The sequence below is a fragment of the Ahaetulla prasina genome, chromosome 11 (assembly GCF_028640845.1).
Source record: "Ahaetulla prasina isolate Xishuangbanna chromosome 11, ASM2864084v1, whole genome shotgun sequence".
In the NCBI taxonomy this organism is placed as follows: domain Eukaryota; kingdom Metazoa; phylum Chordata; class Lepidosauria; order Squamata; family Colubridae; genus Ahaetulla; species Ahaetulla prasina.
Window position 1 is genome coordinate 5,354,099 of NC_080549.1, and position 19,957 is coordinate 5,374,055.

General features: G+C 43.5%; 1 protein-coding gene across 6 annotated transcripts in view; it reads right to left on the reverse strand.

Moving 5' to 3' along the window:
- The window catches only part of NRK (Nik related kinase), a 106,841-nt gene that overhangs the window by 15,603 nt on the left and 71,281 nt on the right, over positions 1 to 19,957 (reverse strand). For all 6 annotated transcript variants that reach the window (XR_009156676.1, XM_058196549.1, XM_058196552.1 and 3 more), the window contains 7 exons: positions 18,559 to 18,635; positions 16,982 to 17,106; positions 12,358 to 12,451; positions 5,414 to 5,575; positions 4,947 to 5,076; positions 3,745 to 3,903; positions 653 to 796 (listed from right to left, as the gene is read on the reverse strand). Coding sequence is in view for 5 of the 6 variants with exons in the window: in XM_058196549.1 (XP_058052532.1) it covers positions 653 to 796; positions 3,745 to 3,903; positions 4,947 to 5,076; positions 5,414 to 5,575; positions 12,358 to 12,451; positions 16,982 to 17,106; positions 18,559 to 18,635 (891 nt within the window). In the remaining variant the exon portion in view is untranslated. The remainder of the gene's footprint in view (positions 1 to 652; positions 797 to 3,744; positions 3,904 to 4,946; positions 5,077 to 5,413; positions 5,576 to 12,357; positions 12,452 to 16,981; positions 17,107 to 18,558; positions 18,636 to 19,957) is intronic.

The window sequence follows — 19,957 nt, forward strand, 5'->3', positions numbered from 1 at the left end:
ACGGAAATAGAAATAGATAGAATAATACAAATTAGAATAGAATAGAATAGAATAGAATAGAATAGAATAGAATAGAATATGAAAGGAATAGAATAGAATAGAATAGAATAGAATAGAATAGAATAGAATAGAATAGAATAGAATATGAAAGGAATGGAATGGAATGGAACGGAACGGAAATAGAAATAGAAAGAATAATACAAATAGAATAGAATAGAATAGAATAGAATAGAATAGAATAGAATTTTTTATTGGCCAAGTGTGATTGGACACACAAGGAATTTGTCTTTGGTGCATATGTTCTCAGTGCACATAAAAGAAAAGGTACGTTCATCAACAATCATAAGGTACCACAATGATAGTCATCGGGTACAAATAAGCAATCAGGAAACAATCAATATCAATATAAATCATAGGAATAAGAGCAAGTTACAGTCATACAGTTAAAAGTGGAAGGATAATTAATTAGGATAAACATACCTACTTCTCTCAACCATTCATTATATGGTTTAGTCTTCAGATCCCTGATCCTCTTCATAAGATTTGGCAAGAGCTGACATTTTATAATCCAGTTTATAGTCTAATCCCTTCCCCCTCTCTCATTACTTGATATTGAATGTTAGGCCAGACGGTTTTAGACAAGCAAACAAACCTGAGATAGTAATTAGCACGTTCAATCCTTCTAACACGTCCATCTGTTGAAACCGTCTCCTGCTAATCAAGGAGTAAACTCGACCTTGTCCACTGCGGTCCAAAAGCCATAATCCATTTTCGGATCCAACCAGTAAATTCACCCCTATTGACATGCAAAGAAGATAGCGCGGATTTACAAACGGGATTTTTGGAATAGCTGAGTTTGCTCACTGTGGGAAATCCTTGTTTTGTTTCAACCCTGGTTTGGATCAAAGCAAAAATCCTGAAAAAATCCAAGAACAGAGTGTACCCCCTAGCAAATTTTTGGACCAAAGAAAATGCGGGTTGATTGATAGAATAGAATAGAATTTTTTTATTGGCCAAGTGTGATTGGACACACAAGGAATTTGTCTCTGGCGCACAGGCTCTCAGCGTACATAAAAGAAAAGATGTTCATCTAAGATACAATACTTAATGATAGTCATAGGGTACAAATAAGCAATCAGGAAACAATCAACATCAATATAAATCGTAAGGAGACAAATCACAAAGTAACAGTCATAAGTGGAAGGAGATGGGTGATGAGAACGATGAGAAGATTAATAGTAGTGCAGATTTAGTAAATAGTTTGACAGTGTTGAGGGAATTATTTGTTTAGCAGAGTGATGGCGTTCAGGAAGAAACTATTCTTGTGTCTAGTTGTTCTGGTGTGCAGTGCTCTGTAGCGTCATTTTGAGGGTAGGAGTTGAAATAGTTTATGTCCAGGATGTGAGGGGTCTGTAAATATTTTCACAGTCCTCTTTTTGACCCGTGATTTATTTATTTATTTGAATTTGTCAAACAAAAACTAGAACAAGAATCAAACAATAAAAATACAGTGACAGGGACAATAGGCATGTTAGTGCACTTATGTACGCCCCTTCTGCTAACCACTTAAGTATGATGTAAGGTCCACGGAAGTCAATTTGTGACTGATGGTGCATGAGTTGCAAATGAACAGAGTCGGAAGGGAACTTAGAGGTCTTCTAATCCAACCCCTGGTCTGGCAGGAAACCGTATACCATTTCAGACAAGTGGTTCTCCAATCTCTTCTTAAAAATCTCCAGTGATGGAGAAGGAAGGAAGGAAGGAAGGAAGGAAGGAAAGAAGGAAGGAAGGAAAACAGCATAACAGAATGACACAGTTGGAAGGGAACTTAGAGGTCTTCTAGTCCAACCCCTTGCTCTGGCAGGAAATCCTACACCATTTTAGACAAAGGTTGTCCAATCTCTTCTTAAAAGCCTCCAGTGTTGTAGCATTCACAACTTCTGGAGGCCAGCTGTTCCACTGATTGAAACAGACATCTGAAGGAGATGAGGTTTCCAATAGGTTGGACCCTGTTGATACGGTTGATAAGGAAAGTCGTGATGGAAAGAACGAAAAAAATATATGGAAGAATTGTGTATCGTGGGGCAGGGTGGGGAGGCCGAGGGAGCTCCAAGCAAGAGGCTGATAAGAAGAGAACGTTCTCCACCTCAGCACACATATCATTACCAGCTTTGCTATGCTGTTCTGTTCTTAATTTAAAAACTTGGCCTCTTCCAAACATACATCAAACCAAACCCAGAGAGCTGTAAACCGTAAATTTACATTTCCTGGGATAATTTTTTTCCTGGAGTTTTCATTCATTCATTTTGTTTCTCATTTAAGACTTAAGTCAAAGCAGAAAGCAAAATACTGTGCCGGCTTTGTGAAGCCTGTCGCTTGATGTCAGAAAGATGAAAAATGAAAGCCCGGTGGAGAACCACAAGAACGTCTGCTGAAATGACCAAGAGTGGAGTCCTGCTTTGGGTATATTGAACTTTGAGGTAGGAACCCATGGGTAACCATCAGCTGATGCCCTCAGTACATGCCAAAACTGAGGGAGGTAGATGTATCTCAATGGACACCTTGGGAGAAGATGCCAGATCTCCTTCACCATTCCTAATGCCTCCACCAGCTGGGGAGAAGACCAGGTTTGTTGTGACCTGTCGGCCGCCGGCCCCTCCAGCTGTCGAATCAGAGGAGGAGGCAATGTGGGAGTCACGGTCACCATCAAGGCAACCTGAGAGATCTGAGGGGGAAGAGGGAATGGAGCTGGCAGAGAGAAAGAGGTGGAGACTGGGCCATCCATCAGCAGACAGAGGCGGAGCCTGGGCCATCCGTCAGCCCTCAGATAGAGAGTCAACAACCCCCAGGTCTGGAGGTAGCTGGTAAGGAAGAGGAGAAACAGCTGGGTCCAGTGCCTGACGCACGGATGCGCAGAAAGCAGAGGAGAGGAGAGCAGTGGAAATCTATGGGCCGGTCCTTGGGACAGAAGAGCCCCTGCCAGCAAAGCCCCACCCTAGGTCTGGGGATAAAAGGCAGGGGGCGGAGATGAATAGATGTGGCAGACAACTATTCATCTTCCGGCCGGCCGAACTTGTTAGTCTGTTGTGAGAAAGAGAGAGAGACTCTCTAGAGCAACATCTTGCTGAGGTTCAAGAAAAATATAATAAAGACATAAATAAGTGAACCATTTTCCTAGTGCAATATCTTCCTCCCCCCAGCTCTTTGTGCTCAAGAATGGTTCCTTGACTGAACATCCATCTCTTCTATCGCCCTAGCGTTCAATGGATATATCCAGATCAGTGGTGAAATCCAATTTTTTTTTTACTACCAGTCCTGTGGACGTGGGGTGGTAGGTGTGGTGTGGCTTGGTGGGCATGGCAGGGGAAGGATATTGCAAAATCCCCATTCCCACCCCACTCTGGGGCCAGCCAGAGGTGATATTTGCCAGTTCTTTGGACTACTCAACATTTCTGCTACTGGTTCTCCAGAATCTGTCAGAACCTGCTGGATTTCACCCCTGATCCAGATACCATGGCTTAGCCATAGCTTGTTAAGTACAGTATCATGCCTGGATCCATCCGCAATCAAACCAGGGATAATTCAACGACTAAGGCCAAACCAAACCAGGTTGAGCAGACATCAGGCGACATGGAGCACATTTGAGCTCTGCATTCAAAAGTGTAAGTCCTACATCAGCTGAAAGCGGCAAAGAATTGGCTCTCTTGGCCGCCATCCGTCTCTGCTGCAAACCAGGTTACTCACCCCACAGCGCTGAACACAAGATCTCGGAATTGAATTTCTTTTTATATTTGCGGATTTCAGGGCTGTCACTCTGCGGCCGGATATTGGTAGGGTTGACGTTGACCACCGAACCTTTTCTTGTATTTTGCCGGCTGGGAGGATCCATTTTCACATGGGACGCTGGGTGGAAAAGCAGAGGAGAAATTAGGAGTGTAACCGTTGGTCCTGAGCATCTGAAGGTCCGTGTCATCCATATTCTACCTTCTAATAAGAGCAGGAGAGGTTACGATGATGGTTGTGACCCATGGAGGAAGGGAAGAGAGACAGACATTAACAATCAAGAGATAGAACATGAATCGGTTGACAACTATCTCCTAAATCAGGGATCTCCAACCTTGGCAACTTTAAGCCTGGAGGACTTCAACTCCCAGAATTCCCCAGCCAGCTGGGAGTTGAAGTCCTCCCGGCTTAAAGTTGCCAAGGTTGGGGAATTCTGGGAGTTGAAGTCTCCCGGCTTAAAGTTGCCAAGGTTGGGGAATTCTGGAAGTTGAAGTCCTCCCGGCTTAAAGTTGCCAAGGTTGGGGAATTCTGGGAGTAGAAGTCCTCCCGGCTTAAAGTTGCCAAGGTTAGGGAATTCTGGGAGTTGAAGTCCTCCAGGCTTAAAATTGCCAAGGTTGGGGACCCCTGTCCTAAATGACACCTGAGTTCAGGTGGCAAGAAATCCAAGAGGAAGAATGTAAAATAATTGAAAGAGACTGTGATTATTTGTAGCTCAGGGTTGAACTGTGCGGTCCTTGGTGCTTTCTGAGTTTGGTTGTTTTCTTGCAGATAAACAGATAACAGATTAACAGAGTTGGAAGGGACCTAATAGGTTTTCCATGTGAGAAATCTCCATTCCCACCCCGTTCCAGGGGAAGGATACCACAAAATCCCCATTCCCACCCCACTCCAGGGGAAGGATACTGAAAAACCCCATTCCCAACCCACTCCAGGGGAAGGATACTGCAAAATCCCCATTCCCTCTGCACTCCTGGGGGAAGGATATTGCAAAATCTTCATTCCCACCCCAGTCTGGGGTCAGCCAGAGGTGGTATTTGCCGATTCTCCAAACTACCAAAAATTTCCGCTACCGGTTCTCCAGAACCTGTCAGAACCTGCTGAATTTCACCCCTGGTTCCACCCACCTGGTAAAAGAGGCAAGGATGACCTTGTCTTATACTTACGGGAACCACCGTTTGGTCCAGTCGGACTACAAGGAGGTGAGATTTGGAGAAGTCTAGGATCAATGAAGGATGTGAAAGACGATGTAGAAGAAGAATTGTTTTTGGAAGGGGTGCCATCAGGGTTCAGTGCCTGGTGTAAAAATAAGAATCAAAAATAAATTAAGGATATTCCTCCGATCGTTTGCTGCAAGGTTCCAAGGGCTGGATATGATGAAGTGATAAGTCACCCTCGTGAGATCTCACATACTTTGTGTTTGATTCCTTGGGGTTGCAGCCCTGAAATGGAACTGCTGTTTTTGCTGGTAGAAGGGAGTTCAGCAACTGGAGTCAGTCAGGGGTGGGGCTGCTGGGGGTTTGCAGGGGTTCCGGAGAACCTCTAGCTAAGATTCTGCGCAGTTCGGAGAATCCCCAAATCCCACTCCAGACTTTTAAGTTTAAACATTTGTTACTGGTTTAGGAGTTTTGACCTGGTTAGCGGGAGGATTGTTCTGAAGTTCCTGAGCAGAAGTTTTCATCGGGTTTGCCGAAATCTGACTCTGTTGGAGGAGGTCGGGCAGCAGGTAGTTTTGGTTGTTCATGTTCCAGAGTTCTTCGCGAGCACCAAAACCGTGTTTTCCTGCAGCATTATCCTGCACCAAATAAGACATTGAACCTCTTAGTATCAACCTGTTGCGTCTTCGGCTCCCGAGCCGGGCCTCTTGGCAGAAAGTGACTCAGAGAGTGAGGGGGAAGAGCCGACAGGGCTTCCCTCTGCAGGACCTTCCTCTCTGGCTCCGCTCCAGGTTCCAGAGGCAGGCCAGGTGGAGGAGATGACGAGGCCTCTTTCTCCCGCACCTTCCCCCTCCCAGGCAACGCCTCAAGCCCCAGCTGCTGATAATCAGTCCTGGTTAAATCCCAGGCATCGCAGAAAGGAGAGGCGGGAACAACAAAAGAAGGGGTGGGGCAGGCCTAGAGAGTGCTGAGTCATGGAGCCACACCCCACAGGGTATAAAAGCAGGAGGGGCTGCTCTATAGCTTCTTGTGACAGACAAAAACTGACTCTTGGAAACTTTGGCTGCAATATTTCGAGACTAAGAACTTGGCTTCTGGATTTCTGTTTATTTCTGAACTCTTGGTTGCTCCAGCAATGAACTGCAGTTACGCTGGCTTCTGAGGAGATAAGAGAACTTGGGCAAGCAATCGCAGGTTCGTTGCCAGAACTGATATCTGTTGTAGGAATAAATTGCTGGCAAATATAGTCAGCTCGCGTGTCTTCTTGGTTGTGGTTGGGGGGGACAGAACACAACCAGGGTTAGGGAAGTGTTCTATGCCCCTCCTTTCTTTCTTCCTATTTGTAGCGACACTTAGGGAAACTTATCCAAATCTGTGTCCTATTTCAAAGCTAATCAAGATCAGATCATGGAAGGAAAGTCAATACTCTGTGGGTCACGGGAATGGAATACAATAATATGGTGGTGAAAATGAGATACCGTTGGACAACTAAATAGGAGCCAGCCTTGTGCAGCAGCTGCCAAAAAAGCCAACACACTTCTAGGCTGCATAAAGAGAGGGATAGAGTCAAGATCATGTGAAGTGTTAATATCACTTTATAAGGCCTTGGTAAGGCCACACTTGGAATTCTGCCTCCAGTTTTGGTCACCACAATGTCAAAAAGATGTGGAGATTCTAGAAAGAGTGCAGAGAAGAGCAACAAAGATGATTAGGGGACTGGAGGCTAAAAGATATGAAGAACAATTGCAGGAACTGGGTATGTCTAGTTTGATGAAAACAAGAACTAGGGGAGACATGATAGCAGTGTTCCGATATCTCAGGGGCTGCCCCAAAGAAGAGAGAATCAAGCTCTTCTCCAAAGCACCTGAGGGCAGGACAAGAAGCAATGGGTGGAAACTCATCAAGGAGAGAAGCAACCTAGAACTAAGGAGAAATTTCCTGACAGTTAGAACAATTAATCAGTGGAACAACTTGCCTGCAGAAGTTGTGAATGCTCCAACACTGGAAGTTTTAAAGAAGAGGTTGGATAACCATTTGTCTGAAGTGGTGTAGGGTTTCCTGCCTGGGCAGGGGGTTGGATAAGAAGACCTCTATACTCTTTCTAGAGTCTCCCCATTTTTTTTACATCGTGGTGTCCAAAACGGGATGCAGTATTCCAAGTGTGGCCTTACCAAGGCCTTATAAAGTGGTATGAACACTTCCCGTGATCTTGATTCTATCCCTCTGTTTATGCAGCCTAGAACTGTGTTGGCTTTTTCGCCTGCAAACATTGCCTTTGATTAGAACGGAGCTGTTTCAGATGGAAGCGGGCTTGCAGAGTTAACCTACAATCAAGCTGGCTCCGGGCCCGACTGTGGTTTGGAACAATGTTTGAATCCTTTCAGCTTTATAATCCTGCAAGAGCTCCGGATTTGAAAGTCTGGCAGTTCCGGAAAGGTTGCAGAGCCAAGTGGGATGCAACAGCAGATAATGGGATGCTGTCTCTTCCTTTCCAAGCAAATTCGAAGCCAGAACTAAAAAAAAAATAAAAAATGGTTTATTGCTGGCAGAACTATCTGCTGTGGAGTTTGCTGGCTGGGATGTAGCTTGAGATGCAGATGCCAGCAGGTCAACTATGAATCCAGTAGTGACAAAGTTTCTGAAAGGCAAATTCACTCACTGGGAAAATACAGAAATGGAGAAGAGCAGGAAGCACGGGTAGACCTCAACGTACGACCAAAATTGAGCCTAAAAGGTCTGTCACTAGGCAAGTCCTTAAGTGAATTTTGCCCCATTTATGACCAGTTATTAAGTGAATCGCTGGTGGTGCGGTGGCCGAAAGGTGGAGCTCTCGCCTCACAGTCAGGAGACTGTGAGTTCGATCCTAGGTAGCGGCAGATATTTCTCTCTCTGGGAATATATATCTGCTGAATAAAACTCCGCATTGGCGACAAGAAGGGCGTCCGGCCAGTAAACACTCCGCTCCATTCAGTTGTCTCGACTCCACCCCTGCAAGGGATTACGGGGTCATTAAAAGAAGATGATAATTAAGTGGATCGCCACGGTCATTAAATCGCTAAGATCGACATCTCGATTATGTGATTTGTTTAAAAAGTGCAAAAAAAGTTCGTAAAAATCAGACGCAACTCGCTGAAGCTGGCCTACCAACGGCCTATTTTTGGTCCTAAGTCAAATACAGCGACAAAGTTCAGAGGAGTTTTTCCTTTAAAAATTTGGGGAGGTTTTCCAACGGGCTAAAAGAAGTTTAAATGAAGCCCTGATCTCCCAAGCATTTAAGCTGACTTCACAACCTTTCATAATTCCCTTGCTTTTAATCTGATTATTCTAATTCCCGTAAGCCAAAGGATCAGATCGGGCTAACGTGGAGATTTAGTGTGCTTGTTCAAAGTGTGAACCCTGAGGGAACCAAATCTTAAAAAAATATATGGATATATGTGCTTGTCCTTTTTCTTAAAGACCTCTATTCCTTCCTTCTTCCCATGTCTTTTAAAAGGAGCTACACTTAGGGAAACTTATCCAAATCTGTGTCCTACTTCAAAGCTAATGGAGATCAGATCATGGAAGGAAAGTCAACACTCTGTGGGTCATGGGAATGGAATACAATAATATGGTGATGAAAATGAGATACCGTTGGACAACTAAATAGGAGCCAGCCTTGTGCAGCAGCTGCCAAAAAAGCCAACACACTTCTAGGCTGCATAAAGAGAGGGATAGAGTCAAGATCATGTGAAGTGTTAATACCACTTTATAAGGCCTTGGTAAGGCCACACTTGGAATTCTGCCTCCAGTTTTGGTCGCCACGATGTCAAAAAGATGTGGAGACTCTAGAAAGAGTGCAGAGAAGAGCAACAAAGATGATTAGGGGACTGGAGGCTAAAACATAGGAAGAACGGTTGCAGGAACTGGGTATGTCTAGTTTGATGAAAACAAGAACTAGGGGAGACATGATAGCAGTGTTCCAATATCTCAGGGGCTGCCCCAAAGAAGAGGGAGTAAAACTATTCTCCAAAGCACCTGAGGGCAGGACAAGAAGCAATGGGTGGAAACTCATCAAGAAGAGAAGCAACCTAGAACTAAGGAGAAAATTCCTGACAGTTAGAACAATTAACTGCCTGCAGAAGTTGTGAATGCTTCAACACTGGAAGTTTTAAAGAAGATGTTGGATAACCATTTGTCTGAAGTGGTGTAGGGTTTCCTGCCTGGGCAGGGGGTTGGATAAGAAGACCTCTATACTCTTTCTAGAGTCTCCCCATTTTTTTTTACATCGTGGTGTCCAAAACTGGATGGAGTATTCCAAGTGTGGCCTTACCAAGGCCTTATAAAGTGGTATGAACACTTCCCGTGATCTTGATTCTATCCCTCTGTTTATGCAGCCTAGAACTGTGTTGGCTTTTTCGCCTGCAAACATTGCCTTTGATTAGAACGGAGCTGTTTCAGATGGAAGCAGGCTTGCAGAGTTAACCTACAATCAAGCTGGCTCCGGGCCCGACTGTGGTTTGGAACAATGTTTGAATCCTTTCAGCTTTATAATCCTGCAAGAGCTCCGGATTTGAAAGTCTGGCAGTTCCGGAAAGGTTGCAGAGCCAAGTGGGATGCAACAGCAGATAATGTGATGCTGTCTCTTCCTTTCCAAGCAAATTCGAAGCCAGAACTAAAAAAAAATAAAATAAATGGTTTATTGCTGGCAGAACTATTTGCTGTGGAGTTTGCTGGCTGGGATGTAGCTTGAGATGCAGATGCCAGCAGGTCAACTATGAATCCAGTAGTGACAAAGTTTCTAAAAGGCAAATTCACTCACTGGGAAAATACGGAAATGGAGAAGAGCAGGAAGCACGGGTAGACCTCAACGTACGACCAAAATTGAGCCTAAAAGGTCTGTCGCTAGGCAAGACAGTCCTTAAGTGAATTTTGCCCGATTTATGACCAGTTATTAAGTGAATCGCTGGTGGTGCGGTGGCCGAAAGGTGGAGCTCTCGCCTCACAGTCAGGAGGCTGTGAGTTCGATCCTAGATATTTCTAGGTATTTCTAGGTATAATAGAAATATCCTAGATAAATATCCTAGATATTTCTCTCTCTGGGTACAATGGGAATATATATCTGCTGAATAAAACTCTGCATTGATGACAGGAAGTGCAGACGGCCAGTAAACACTCGGCTCCATTCACTTGTCCCGACTCCACCCCTGCAAGGGATTACGGGGTCATTAAAAGATGATAATTAAGTGGATCGCCACGGTCATTAAATCGCTAAGATCGACATCTCGATTATGTGATTTGTTTAAAAAGTGCAAAAAAAGTTCGTAAAAATCAGACACAACTCGCTGAAGCTGGCCTATCAACGGCCTACTTTTGGTCCTAAGTCAAATACAGCGACAAAGTTCAGAGGAGTTTTTCCTTTAAAAATTTGGGGAGGTTTTCCAACGGGCTAAAAGAAGTTTAAATGAAGCCCTGATCTCCCAAGCATTTAAGCTGACTTCACAACCTTTCATAATTCCCTTGCTTTTAATCTGATTATTCTAATTCCCGTAAACCAAAGGATCAGATCGGGCTAATGTGGAGATTTAGTGTGCTTGTTCAAAGTGTGAACCCTGAGGGAACCAAATCTTTAAAAAAAATATGGATATATGTGCTTGTCCTTTTTCTTAAAGACCTCTATTCCTTCCTTCTTCCCATGTCTTTTAAAAGGAGCTACAGTCCTTGGCTTACAACCATTCGTTTAATGGCTGAAGTTACAACAGCACTGGAAAAGTGACTTGTTTTTCATACATACAACCGTTGCAACTCTCCCTGTGGTCATGTGTCAGGAACCCACACTTCATTTCGGACATTAATACAATTGACCGTGTCCAGAAATATTTTACAAGAGAAGTTCTCCACTCCTCTGATCACAACAAAATACCTTATGCCACCAGACTTGAAATCCTGAGTTTAGAAAATTTAGAACTCCGCCGCCTTCGACATGACCTAAGTTTAACTCATAGAATCATCTATTACAATGTCCTTCCTGTCAAAGACTACTTCAGCTTCAATCGCAACAATACACAAGCACACAATAGATTTATTGCTATGCTATGCTATGCTATGCTATGCTATGCTATTCTATTCTATTTGTATTATTCTTTCTATTTCTATTTCTGTTCTGTTCTACTCTATTCCTAATTCATATTCATATTCTGTTCTGTTCTACTCTACTCTACTCCTAATTCATATTCTATTCCATTCCATTCCATTCCATTCCATTCCATTCCATTCCATTCCATTCTATTCTATTCTATTCTATTCTATTCTATTCTATTCTACTCAACTCTACTCTACTCCTAATTCATATTCATATTCATATTCTATTCTATTCTATTCTATTCTATTCTATTCTATATTTATTCCAATTTCTATTCTATTCTATATTTATTCCAATTTTTATTCTATTCTATTCTACTCTGCTCTGTTCTGTTCTGTTCTATTCTATATTTATTCCAATTTCTATTCTATTCTATTCTATTCTATTCTATTCTATTCTATTCTATTCTACTCAACTCTAGTCTAGTCTACTCCTAATTCATATTCTATTCTATTCTATTCTATTCTATTCTATTCTATTCTATTCTATTCTATTCTATTCTATTCTACTCCTAATTTATATTCATATTCATATTCTATTCTATTCTATTCTATTCTATTCTATTCTATTCTATTCTACTCAACTCTAGTCTAGTCTACTCCTAATTCATATTCTATTCTATTCTATTCTATTCTATTCTATTCTATTCTATTCTACTCTACTCAACTCTAGTCTAGTCTAGTCTACTCCTAATTCATATTCTGTTCTGTTCTATTCTATTCTATTCTATTCTATTCTATTCTACTCTACTCTACTCTACTCAACTCTAGTCTAGTCTAGTCTACTCCTAATTCATATTCTGTTCTGTTCTGTTCTATTCTATTCTATTCTATTCTATTCTATTCTATTCTATTCTATTCTATTCTATTCTATTCTATTCTATTCTATTCTATTCTATTCTATTCTATTCTATTCTATTCTACTAATTTATATTCATATTTATATTCATATTCTATTCTATTCTATTCTATTCTATTCTACTCTACTCTACTCTACTCTACTCTACTCTAGTCTACTCCTAATTCATATTCTATTCTATTCCTATTTCTTCTCATTCCATTATATTCTATTCTTTCTCAAAGACCAGGAAAGGGAATTTTACAACACAGGGTAATTTTTACCACCAAAGTGTGAGCAGAGGCTTGAGAAAAAGGGAGTGAGGCTAAGTTACAAACTGGGCAGCAGGAAACACGACTTTTCCATCACTGTTGTTGCTGCTGCTGCTGCAGCTGTTGTTTTTCTTCTTATTATTATTATTGACCCTTCCACTGGATTCCTCTCCCCACCCTCGCAAAGAATTACCTGGCGATCTGCTACAAGGCAGGGAGAGTTCAGCTCGATCCCGTCAGCGACTCCTGCCCTTGAAAAGCTGGTCACTCCATTGCCGACCGGTTGCCTAGTAACAAATTCCAATTAGTGCAGGAGAAGGAGAGGAAAATAAATGCATTTTTTAAAGACCCTCCAAGAAGGACGCCAAAGGGAAAAAAAACAACACACACATGCATTAAAAATAAAAACACGAAAAAACCCAGCAGCATCCAAGACCAAACCCATTAATGTCCCAAAGGTAATTTTTTCACAGGAGGCAACTGGACTTTCTGGTTTTTTATCTGAAGACGTTTCGCTTCTCATCCAAGAAGCTTCTTCAGCTCTGGCAGGATGATGGCGGATGGAAGGATTTATATTCCTTGCAGATAGCTGGGGATGCTACAGTGGTCGTTAAGTGTGAAAAACCGATCCTGTTTCAGTGCTGTTGTAACTCCCAACAGTCACTCAACGAACTATATTGTAAGTCAAGAACTAGCTGTACAGGACAGGCATAACATTTCGTATTTAACTTCCCCTTTCAGGTAGAAATCCCCAGGATTTAAATTTGGAAGTTAAGCCCCTGAGGGCAAGACCAGAAGCAACGGATGGAAACCAATCAAGGAGAGAAACAACTTAGAACTAAGGAGGAATTTCCTGACAATGAGTACAATTAACCAGTGGAACAACTTGCCTCCAGAAGTTGTGAGTGCTCCAACCCTGGAAGCTTTTAATTTGCTAGGTTTTAAATGTTTTAACTTGTATATATTTCGTGTTTTAACTTGGCTGTACACCGCCCTGAGTCCTTCGGGAGAAGGGCGGTATAAAAATTTAATAAAATAAATAAATAAAATAAATAAGAAGAGACAAAACTCTGTCCAGAATGGTATAGGGCCCTGATGGTGAACCTATGGCATGCGTGCCACAGGTGGCCCATGGAGCTGTATCTGTGGGCACACAAGCGTTGCCTTAGCTCAGCTCCAGTGCGCATGTGAGTGCCAGCCAGCTGATTTTCGGGCCTACCGGGCCCACTGGAAGTCGGGAAACGGGCCTCTGGGGTGGGGAGGCTGTTTTTGCCCTCCCCAGATGCCAAGAAAGCCTCTGGAGTCTGGGGAAGGTGAAAAATGGACCTTCCAGGACCACCGGAAGTCAGGAAATGGGCCGTTTCTGGCCTCTGGAGGGCCTCTGGGGGCTGGGGGAGGCAGTTTTCGCCCTCTCCAGGCTCCAAGAAAGCCTACCGGGAGGGCAAAAAACGGGCCTACCGGGCCTACCAGTAACCTGCGGGTGGTTGCGTGTGCCTGCGCAGGGGGGCGGGGCATGGGGAGGCATTGAATTACAGGTGTGGGCACACACACGCGTGACCCTTCCACACTCCCCCCGCTTTTGGCCCGCGACAGCAAAAAGGTTAGCCATCGCTGTTATAAAGTCTCCTGCTTGTGCAGGGGGTTGGACTAGAAGACCTCCAAGGTCCCTTTCCAACTCTTATCATTCTGTAAGCAAAGTCTGCGGTCTTCGCTCTTTTCAACTCCCTACACCTTCTGCCGGCATCGAGCTTTTCTCCCCAAAACCTGGCCCACTTCGTTACCCTATCTCTTTCTAATCACACAGGGCAGCCTCCCTTCCGAGCAACGCGTGAACGGGCAGCTTGCAAACGGTTGCTCGAGCGCCTTTAAAAGAAGGCATTCATCGGTATTCAGCGCGGAGGCAGCTATTAAAAAAAAAAAAGAGAGAGAGGAAGGGTCATCACCGACAGCTGGGCTCATTGTAGGGAAACCCATCCGTGGAAAGATGCATCAAAATATACATGTGGCTCTGGATTCAGGACCCTCCGCTCGCAATTAAAAAGGTGTAATATTCATCGCGTCTAATCTTGGACCGATGCCAGCCGGCGTTATGTGTAAAATCTGCTCTCCAGGCCTGCGATACGATGGGGGTGGTGGCGATGAGGGACATGTGGCCCTTTTGTTGGCTGGAGATCATCCCTTTCTCCTTGAACTGAAAGCTGTTTCAATGTTTAATGATGCAGGCATTCGGAAATAATAAACCGTACACAGCAAACCCTCATTCTAGCGTTTGCTAATATTCCCACGATGGAATTTTAAGGGATAAGTGTCCCCCACCCCACCTTTTTTTTTTTTAAACAGATGAAAACTGTCGGGGAAGCCAACAAGAAATAGAATGGAATGGAATGAATGGGCTGGAAGCAGTGGTGGGATTCAGCCAGTTTGCACCACTTCGGGAAGAACCGGTTGTTAACTTTCTGAGCAGTTTGGTGAACTGGTTGTTGGAAGAAATCATTTTGGGCAGAGAACCGGTTGTTAAATTATTTGAATCCCACCACTGGCTGGAAGGGACCTTGGAGGTCTTCTAGTCCAGCCCCCTGCTCAAGCAGGAGATCCTATGCCATTTCAGACAAGTGGCTGTCTAGACTCTTCTTAAAAACCTCCAATGTTGGAGCGCCCACGATTTCTGAAGGCGAGTTATTCCACCGGTTAATTTTCCTCACTGTTAGGACGTTTCTCCTTATATACAGGTTGCTTCTCTCTTTGATTAGTTTCCATCCATTATAATAATAATAATTCATCAGATTTATATGTCCGCCCATATCACAGAAAGTGACTCTGGGCAGCATATAACAATTGAAAGATATGTATTATTATCATTATGAATCATTATTAAAAAAATATAAGACCATTATGAAAAGAACAAAATCAGACAACATAAGGGAAATGAATATCTGCTACACGCAGGGGTGTCAGACTGGCGGCCCGCAGTCCAGATGCGTCATGTGGAGGCCACGCCCATCCCAGCTCCGCGAATGGAAAAACTTCGCGAAACATCACACAACGGCAATGTGTCAGGGCGAGTTTGACACCCGTGTGCTACAGTGTTATAGGTCTTGAGGAACTTCTGGAACAGTGATTTTTTTTTAAATTTGCATTTATATCCCGCCCTTCTCCGAAGACTCAGGGCGACTTACACTATGTTAGCAATAGTCTTCATCCATTTGTATATTATATACAAAGTCAACTTATTGCCCCCCCAACGATCTGGGTCCTCATTTTACCTACCTTATAAAGGATGGAAGGCTGAGTCAACCTTGGGCCTGGTGGGACTAGAACCTGCAGTAATTGCAGGCAGCTGCTGTTAATAACAGACTGTCTTACCAGTCTGAGCCACAGAGGCCCTTGTGTCTTGCCTTCTGGTGCTTTGGAAAATAAGTTGACCCCCCCCCCTCCAATTCTTCTTTGTGGCAGCCCCCCCAAATACTGGAATGCTGCTGTCATGTCACCCCTAATTCTTCTTTTCTTTAGACTAGCCGGACCCAAATCCTGCAGCCGTTCTTCATACGTTTCAGTAATGAAACGCCGGTAGTCCTCAACTTATGACCACTATTGAGCCCCACGTTTATGTTGTTAAGTGAGACATTTGTTAAGTGAGTTGCACCCCCATTTTATGACCTTTCTTACCTCAGCGGTTAAGTGAATCAATGCACTTAATAAGTTAGTAACCTGGTTGTTAAGTGAATCTCGCCTCCCTATTGACTTGCCTTGTTAGAAGGTCGCAAAAGGAAATCATATGACCCCCAGGTCACTTGCAACCGTCTTAAGTACACGCCAGTTGCCAAGTGTCTGAATTTAGAGACATCAGTGTGGAAACTTATGTGTGTGAAAAAGGTGTGAAACGTCACTTTTTTTGTTTTAGTGCCGTTGTTGCTCCAAACAGTCACTAAACAAATGTTTTTGTAAGTCGAAAACTCTGGTAATGCCATTCTATTTTCATTTATTTATTAATCAAATTGGTGTAGCCGCCCAATGTACCAGTGGCACTCTGGAGGATGAACAAAAGATTAAGCATAACAGACCGTCAATCAATTAAAAGAACCGAGTCAAAGTCAGTGTAAGCACCAGTCTGTTTTCCCAAAATCTACCAAGCTTCCCATGGTGGGAAGTCAAACCTACATGTCCTTCAGAAGCTGTGACATGGAACGATTAAGATATACCCTCTGTTGTGCCTCGCCCGCCTCCCTCTCCGCAGCCGGGCCCCTCCCATCTCCTGTTATCTGAGCCAGAGACTGATAGTGAAGAAGAATGGCCTGGCATGCCTCCAACCCCCAGCCCTGGCACCATGCCCAGACAGACTGAGCAAATAAACCTCCCCCCCACAGCGTGTGAGCAAGAAGCCAGCCATGAGCTAGAATTGCCGGCAGCTGAGCAGGAGGACAAAACGTGGACAGATCCCCGCTTCCGGAGAATGGAGAGGCGACGTCAGCAAAAGGAAGGGAGGGGCAGGCCTGGTTAAGTGCTGAGTCATGGAGCCACACCCCATGGCCTATATAAAGGATCTGCTTTCTGGCATTCTTTGAGTCAGGCAAAGTCTAATCTGGTTGCTGAAGTCACACCTTGGATTCCTGCCTGCCCTGAGAACTCTGACAGGAATTTGGCAAAGCTGCAGAGGCTTCGTGGCCATGCTTGATACAGACTTCCCAGACCCGGCCGTCAGAGGAGGAGTGGGACACGACACCCTCCCTGGGCCACCAGATACAAACTAAGCTACTTGTATTCTATTAACTTTGAAGTTAGTCATCTATGGTTGGAGGCTGAAGATTGGGAGAGCCAACCTTATGTGTCCGTCACCCTCATCATCCTCGTCGCTACTGCAGATTTCGTCGCTGGATGAGGAATATTCGAGAGACTTCCGGAGCAGATGGCTGCCAACTTTCTCCTTGTTCCACAAAGCTGGACTCTAAGAATGAGAAGATTTGTAGCTTCAGCACGTACAAGGCCTTGACACAACGGAGCTCTTGATCTAAGCCACCTTTAAGTACGTACCCTTATTATGAATATTTATGTATTGTAGAAAAATAAAATGAAATATGGCAACGTTGGCGAGAACAAGCTGTTTGGCCTGACCGTGAAAGGATTAGGAGTTGAGCTAACCTCGAAGAAGTCTTTACTTTTACCGTCCTTCTGTTCTCTCCTAGCTTCTCCTTTAATCATGATTTATTACAAGTATTTCCGTCTTGGCCTTCAGGATAAAAGATCCTCTCCAAATAGATTGGAATGCAGGCCACCGTAAATAAAAATACAATAAACGTTTGACAACAAATAGAGCCCTTACTAAGGAAGGCCCATTTTTAAGGAAACAGGTAGTCCTTGACGTACGTCTCTAATTAAGCCCACAACTGGAGTTGTAAGCCTTGACAATCATAAAGTGTGTCACCATGAAACTGGGCCTAATTTTATCCATTTTTTTTGCAGCGGTCATGTCTCCCCTAGTCCTTCTCTTCAATAGACTAGCCACACCCAGTTCCTGCTACCGTTCTTCATGTTTTAGTCTCCAGGACTTTGATCATCTTAGATGGAGTCAGATTAACAGAGTTGGGAGGGACCTTGGAGGTCATCTAGTCCAACCCCCGACTAAGGAGGAGACCCTACACCATTTCTGACAGATGGCAGTCCAGTCTCTTCTTGAAAGCTTCCAGTGATGAAGCTCCTACAACGTCCGAAGGCAACTTCTGTTCCATCGGTTGATGGTTCTCTCTATCAGAAAATTCCTCCTCATTTCTAGATTGAATTTCTCCTTGTTCAGTTTCCATCCATTATTCCTTGTCTGGCCTTCAGGTGCTTTGGGAAATAGCTTGACCGCCCCCCAACTCTCTGTGGCAGCCCCTCAAATATTGGAGCAATGCTATCCTGTCTCCCCTAGTCCTTCTTTTCATCAAACTAGCCAGGCCCAGTTCCTGCAACCATTCTTCATATATTTTAGCCTCCAGTCCCCTCATCATCCTGGTTGCTCTTTTCTGCACTCTTTCTAGAGTCTCAGCATCTTTTTTTATAGTGTGGTGACCAAAAGGATTCTAGGTGTGGTCTTACTAAGGCTTTATAGAGTGATATTAGTACCTCCCTTGATCTCGATTGTATCCTTACGATAATGCAATTTAGGATTGCATTAGTTGACTTTATGGACATCCTCATTAGCAGTAAGGAAGTAGTTTGGTAGCACCACTTGATGCATTTACAAGCATGTTAAAGATACATATTTTTAAAGACATCCATTAGGGGTTAGAGTAAAAACCATAAAACAGAAAAAAAATTGAGCTTTACTGAAACTAAAATTAAACGTGAGAACAGAAGAGAACAATAAGGTAGCAGGAACCGTAGAAGAATTAGAAAGTATAAGGGGAAAAAAACTTACTGAAATTTGGCCTGAACGAGATGTATTTTCAGGTTTCTTACACGATTGGAGAGGTCTGTTGTCTATTCTGGAGGAATCTGGATGTTGTAAAGAGAAATATTTACTGATGCATGCATATTATTTAATCATTTAAATAAGAGCACTGCATCTTAAGATGTCTATAGATGGCCCCAGGGAACCGCTTGCCAGCAAATTGTCCAAAGCCATATAATTCAACTGTTCTTCACTTCTAAACAATGCGTTTTGTGTTTCACATATTTGTTGTACTTGAACTAGTAAAGAACACAAAGGAACTTCAGTGGGTTTTTTTCATCCCGAGTGATTGTGTTTTATAAAACGGATTTGAGAATATATATATATTTTTGTTTTGCTATTTTACAACACCTCTGTGCTGCTTCAAGGACATTTTAGAGTGGAAACCCAGGAAAGTTTTAAAAGAGAACACTCTGAACAAATTTAACGTAGGTAAGATAAGCTAAAAACAGGGCTTATCTAGGTTAGGTAAGACAACCTAACCTGGGCTCCATTCAGTGGTGGGATTCAGCCAGTTCGCACCACTTCGGGAGAATCGGTAGTTAACTTTCTGAGCACTTTGGTGAACTGGTTGTTGGAAGAAATCATTAGGGCAGAGAACCGGTTGTTAAATTATTTGAATCCCACCACTGGCTCCATCAACAATTTAAGAAGTTCCCTGAAATTGGATAGAGGAAAAAAAAAATTTCACGAACCACTAACTACAATTTAGTTTTTTATTAAGCAACACAGTAATTTTATTGCCTCTGCACTCCAAAAAAAAAAAAAAACATTTATCAACTCAAATAAATCTCACATTCTAAAATTATTACTACCCTAAAAAGTGTATTATTTTGTCCTTGGTTTAGGGGATTGACGAAGAAGCACCTGGATATTTGTTGTTTTTAGAAAATAATTTGATAAACTACGTTTGAGTATCATTGTTTTCCTCTGTCACACAGTCTGTAGCTTGGTCTCTTACTGAGGCATTTAAGTATATTTTCCTAAGAAGGGGTCTGTAAAGTTTCACCAGACTCTCAAAGGGGTTCGAACAGGGGTGGGATTCAGAAATTTCAGCAACTGGTCTCTGCCCGGTTGCTGGGTGGGTGTGGCCATGGTGGGTGTGGCCTATGTGCCTCCATGGTGGGGGGGCGTTTTCGCCCTCCCCAAGCTCTGGAGGCTTTCCTTGAGCTTCTGGGAGGGCGAAAATGGTCTCCCCTGGGCTCTGGAGGCTCTCTGGAGGCCGGAAATGGGCCCATTTCCAGACATCCGGAACTTCCAGGAGGCCCATTTTTTGCCCTCCCAGACCCTCTGTGGGGGTGTTGCGTTTACCTGCCATCCAAAATGGGCTGCGTGGAGACTCCTGGGAGGGGAGGGGAGGGGAAGG